General features: G+C 28.3%; 1 protein-coding gene across 1 annotated transcript; it reads left to right on the top strand.

The window, feature by feature from the left end:
• The first annotated feature begins 2,198 nt into the window (after positions 1–2,198).
• Positions 2,199–2,851, top strand: LOC105125061 (nuclear transcription factor Y subunit B-4-like). The gene has a single exon (XM_011025350.1). The coding sequence runs from the start codon at positions 2,199–2,201 to the stop codon at positions 2,628–2,630; it is 432 nt and encodes a 143-aa protein (XP_011023652.1). The 3' UTR covers positions 2,631–2,851.
• The last annotated feature ends 3,062 nt before the right edge of the window (positions 2,852–5,913 follow it).

Here is a 5,913-nt window from a genome sequence, read left to right as displayed (position 1 = left end):
TGGTTATGTTATATTATATTACATGACACATGCGATATTTACGCTAGATTTATAAAAGCATTGAGAATCACAACTCATTATATATATATATTCTTTTCTTTTTCTCGAGAGAAACCAATAGTCATTGGAAATGTTCCTTCTTCCCAACCTTCTTTTTAGTCATCATGTTTTCCCCATTCATTTACCGAAAGACTACACCATAGATTGCATAAGGGAAGGTGGGATGTCCCATATTCTTTAAATGGATATCATATTTTTAAATAAATATTTGATATTTAATTTTATAAATATCCATTTTTATTATTATATAATTAATTAAAAAGTAATTTAAAATAACAAAGCTTTTAAATTTAGTAAAATCCACTTGAATAATAAATTTAAAAGCTAAATTTGAAGTTAGTGTTAATTCAATATATTATTATTTTAGTATTTAAAAAATTATTTTATTATTTTTAAAGTTATAATATTTTATTTATTTTTGAATCATTCATTCAAATTAATTAGATCTTCTCAGAATAATTTTTATATAATTTAATTTTAATTTTAAATTAAATATTTAAATAATCTATTTCAGTTTGTTTGTCTATAATCTGTCATGAACTTAGTGGCACTAACAATTCAATATTCAAGATTAATTTGTTAGAATGAATTTAATAACAAGTTTAAATAGATTTTTATAAACCTTAAAAAAAAAAATCTAATTAACTTGAGTCGTAGCATAGCTCTAAAGCTTTCGATGTGACATCAATGCGACCAACCAAACAGTCTAAGCTCATAATGCACAGGTTGTGTTGCCATGATGGATAACCAAACCCTAAAAACTAACCTCAATTTGAGGTAATCAAACAGTAATGCTTTTCAGAACAAATTTCTTTTTAATTTTCTTCGTCTTGGGCCCTAAACAGGCAAACGTGCACAAACGAAGTCCACTCATTTTAATAGAAGAAACTGAATTATATAAGCATTTCTTGCACGCTGCGAGCACACAGAATTTTCATATTATATGCAGTGTAAGAAAAGGGATGGGCGCGTGGAATACACTCTAGGGGGCCCACAACAAGTTTTTTATAGCTCGGAATCAAGCTTGCTAGGATTCTAATCTGGCAAATGTAAATAAATGCAAGGAGTATAAAACTCAAATTATTATATTTAGAAATATTTGCGTTGGTGATTTAAGCAAAATATCTTATTTTTTTTGTTATATAATCTTTATTATATTCATCAAAACCAATTTTAAATTTGACTTCAAAATACCAAAAATAGTAACTCGTTATTTGATGGAGGTTATGTTATATTATATTACATGATACATGCGATATTTACGCTAGGTTTATAAAAGCATTGAGAATCGCAACTCATTATATATATATATATATAGATATGTGTGTGTATGGGGTATTTAAAATTATGATAATAATTATTTTTATAATATTTTTTACTTGAAAATTAATAATGATTCATGCACATGATCAAATGAAAATATATTTAATTGTTTTAAGTATTTTTTACTTGGAAATTAATAATGATTCATGCACATCAAATGAAAATATATTTAATTGTTTTAAATCTAATAAAGATACATCATGGGTCTTGCACATTATCAGAGGTTATATATCCAAAATATTCTTTATTAATTAAGGGTTAGGGAAAATAGAAGAATATTTGAATTTTTAATTAGAATTAGATAAATTAAGATGTAATATACGTTTATGTGAAATTATTTCACACACACACATATATGTTAAACACATATATGTTAAAGCTTTTTTATATACCTTTATGTGTAAGTTATTTCACACACACATATATGTTAAAGCTTTTTTATATAAAAAAAATTGTTAGCATTTATTTTTTCTTTGATTCTTTTAATGAGTGGTACAATTTAAGAAACATGAAGTTCAAATTTTACTTGATATGTTTAAATTAGTTTGACACGAAAATATAACGTCAAAATACTAAATTGAAAACACTTTTTTTATTTTAAATTAAGATAAATTAGACACAACTTCTAAAAAATATATAAAAACTCTATGTCACATTGTCATGTGATGGGGGAATGCCACACTTGTGTGCGTTCATATATACATGCTTGTGCGTATGTATGCATTCGACATAAACTTGCATTCATTGGCACGTCTATTTATAAGAAGCTAGAATGCAAAACAAAGAGTAAATAATATTTCTGACTGAAAACACAAATGGATGATGATAAGCAGGATCAGTTGTTGCCTATTGCCAATGTGGGTCGGGTAATGAAGCAGCGCCTGCCACCAACAGCAAGGGTTTCGAAAGAAGCTAAGCAAAGAATGCAAGAATGTGCAACAGAGTTTATAAGCTTTGTCACTAGCGAGGCTTCTAACAAGTGTCGCAAGGAGAATCGCAAGGCATTGAACGGAGATGATGTCTGTTGGGCTCTCAGTTCTTTAGGGTTTGATGACTATGCTGACACTACAGTAAGGTATTTGCACAAATACAGGGAGGCTGAAAGGGCAAAGGCTGACCAAAAGAAAGCTACTGACACTGACAAGGTCAACAAAGATGAAGAATCCAACGATACAAGTTGCCAAGCAGTACAGCAGCAAACTGACCAGATTCCTGAACCAACAATATTAGAGTTTAGGTTTCTTTAAGAAGCTACTGCAATTAATTAATGGAAGTTCTCTCAGAAATCAATCTTGGGAAATACTAGGGCCTAGTTCGTATGACGGGGATGAAGTAGAAGATCAAATGGAAGTTCTCTCAGAAACCAATCTTGAGAAATACTAAGGCCTTCTTCTTATGATGGAGATGAAGTAGAAGATCAAAACGTAGGCAATACTACATATATATGGAGGAGATCAGAGTTTTTTTAATAACTTGTGACATAATTTGGTGTAATACATATATATATCTAACTGTATGAAATAAAGGGCTTTAATTTTCTTCTAGATGAATCCGGTTGCTACTCTCTGAGGTAAACTTTAATCTGTTCTTCTTTCATACTTTTTTTTTTTTGGTTCTTTTTTCATTGAAGAAGGAGAAAAATCTCTATATAATCTTAGATGTTCATTAATTAGGCTTTGGATTTTCGATTTGCTTGAATAGAAAATTAAAGTTTAGGGGATAATTTCTACCTTGTATATGGCTTTTGATTCCCTATATCAACCACTAACAAGTGATTAAGTAGCTTGTAGTTCATATAACAGTTAAAATAGACTTTTTTGTGATTGATCACAAGCAATCCCATAATTCTAATGACGTTTATCATTGTCCAGTCCTAAAACTCCTTGATTTTGTAAGGTTTCAGTGAGAACAAGATGTAGATTGTCTTCTGGTGAAGAAGAGGGAGTAATTTTGGGTAGCACACCCAAATCGGACAGGGAGAGAGAGATCATTCAGCTCAGTCTTCACTCTTGTTTTAGAAAATTCTTGTGTGGGTTATGCTTTGCTCCTGCTTACAAAATACTCTTTTGCTCTTATATAGTTTTGTGTTAAGGGATTTTTTTTCCCTGTTACTGGTTGCTGAATTAGGAAAATGGATGAACCAGAACCTTATATTGCTATGATCTATTGTAATTCTGACTCCGTGGAAAATGGCAAATCTGCAGGTCTTATAGCAAGTTAACTAGCTAATCAAGTATTTTAGCTCACCAGTTAAGGGTGAGTGATCTGATATGCTAAAATGAAATGTTGAGGGATTGTTAGCAATTATAAAGGCTTGGTTCTGGTTTTTTTCCTCTCAATTCCTGTTGGAATTAAAGAAATGAATTAAGCTTAGTCGCTAGCTGCTAGTTGTGATTAAACTTATTGAACTATTTTCTTCATGAAATGATTTCATCTTTGAATTTGATTATGTTATTGTTATTAATCGGATGAACAAGTCATCTAGTTGGAGTTTTCATAAGTTTTTCATTCTTGCATCTAAATTTTCTTAGCATTTGGACTCGATATCTTTCTAATCTCATGTTTTGCGCGATACTAACTATATGGTTTTGCAAAATAAAATGTTACTGACTTTGTGGTGTTTTTCTTAGATATACAATCTTTCTAATTGGTTCAAATTATCTTCTGACTCATAGATTGTGTAGAAACGTTTATGTTCATATTTTTTCTCCGCCTTTCTTTTTAGCCTTTTAATGCAAGCCATTGCTTATATATATTAACAACATGCAGAAGATCAGCAAAAAAGAAGAAAAATCTCTTAGTTTGCATTTATTGTGTGTGTCTATATATAATTGGCATCCAAACAAGACCTTTACCTCTTTCTGTCATGCATGGGCATAGATCATAATAATGCATTGATGATCAGTTATGATTCTGGGAAATTTTCCAATCATTTTTAGTCCATATGATCTGACCTTCGATGACTTTAATCTTGTTACTGATGTTTACGACAGGCCAGGCTTGATCATATAAGAGACTGAGCTGGAGTGGCTGATAGGATGGATAAATTACAAGCAGATCTACAGGAAATAAATGAAGTACTTAGACATGGATATATGAACGTCTAAGTAGTGCATTATTTCTTTAAAAATATTGATTTGAGTCGTTTTTATCAAATATTTTTTCTATTTAAAATCTTTTTAACTATTTTTTGTCATATGTTAATTAAATTATAATTAATCTGTATTTTATATATAATTTTCACATTAATATATATATATATATATTTGTTAAAATCCAGATTTCATATTAAATTTAAAAAATATAAATAAAGAATGTAATTTTTACAATAAATATTAAAAATTGAATATGTAATCCACACACACGCATGTAATTTCAAAAAAAGATTTATTGATTATGAATACAGAATATAATTTTTGTAATAATTTTTTTTTGTTGAGAATTGGATATATATATATATATATATACAATAAGAATAATATGATTTGGAATTAGTACTGATAGTGCAAAATTGGGGATTTTTCCAATGATTATAGTTTAGTGCATAAGTATTTAGAATATAATTTGTTGGTTAAAGAAACGAAATAGTCAAATTAAACAAAGTAAAGAATAAGATTAATGACAACATTCTTATTCTCTAAATGGATTTTTGCTTTTCAAGAAAGAAATTTAATGGCTATTTTCCACGATTTCTCTCTTTCTTATTGTTTGTTTTTCAAGAATTATATATTATCATAAGTAATCACTATGATTCTCCATGCAACCTTAAGAAAAGAAATGACTGTTTAATTTTTACAAAAATAAAATAAAATAAAATTAATAATTAACCAATCTTAATTATACGCATAGTTTTCAAATGATGCACTGAAATGGAGTGTATAACATCGATGTTTTTTTCTAAAGAAAAAAGATTCGGCGATGTTTTTAACTGATTGTGTTTCCCTTTAAAGTCGATCATAATTGTTCAACTTGCTTAAAATATGATCATTTATTCTTTTGAGGTGGCATGCATAAACACATCAAATAATTTATCGTTTGATCTCATCATTTCTCTATGTCAATTTATAATTAGATCTCAAATTAATAATCAAAATCAATATTTGAAATTAATTATAGTACCAATGCAAAATACAAAAATAATAAAGAAATTATCTCAATGCAAAATACAAAAATAAAAACACACGTCATGTTAAATACAAAAAAAAGAGAGTTACATATTAAATGAAAAAATATCCAAATTGATTTTGATTTTGATTTACTTGGATTAATTAGAATATTAAGATATTAAAATTGATTTTATAAGTTTTCCCACGCTGCAAAGGTTTCTATTTGACCATCTATGGTGATTTGCAAAGCAAGGCCCTCTATTTTCTTTAAGAAAATAGGTTAATCTTGTAGTTTTAAGAATCATAATAAAATTATATAATCCTTTTGGAGATCGTAAAACGTAAGCAAGTCTGTATCTGTAAATATAATGCTGGCTTTATCTTATTTTTATTTGGCAGTTTAGGCTTCTTTTTTTTTTTTTAA

This window comes from Populus euphratica, unplaced genomic scaffold (genome assembly GCF_000495115.2).
Source record: "Populus euphratica unplaced genomic scaffold, PopEup_1.0 scaffold28.1, whole genome shotgun sequence".
In the NCBI taxonomy this organism is placed as follows: Eukaryota; Viridiplantae; Streptophyta; class Magnoliopsida; order Malpighiales; family Salicaceae; genus Populus; species Populus euphratica.
The sequence above is the reverse complement of the archived record's forward strand: the minus strand, read 5'-3'. Positions and strand labels throughout refer to the sequence as shown.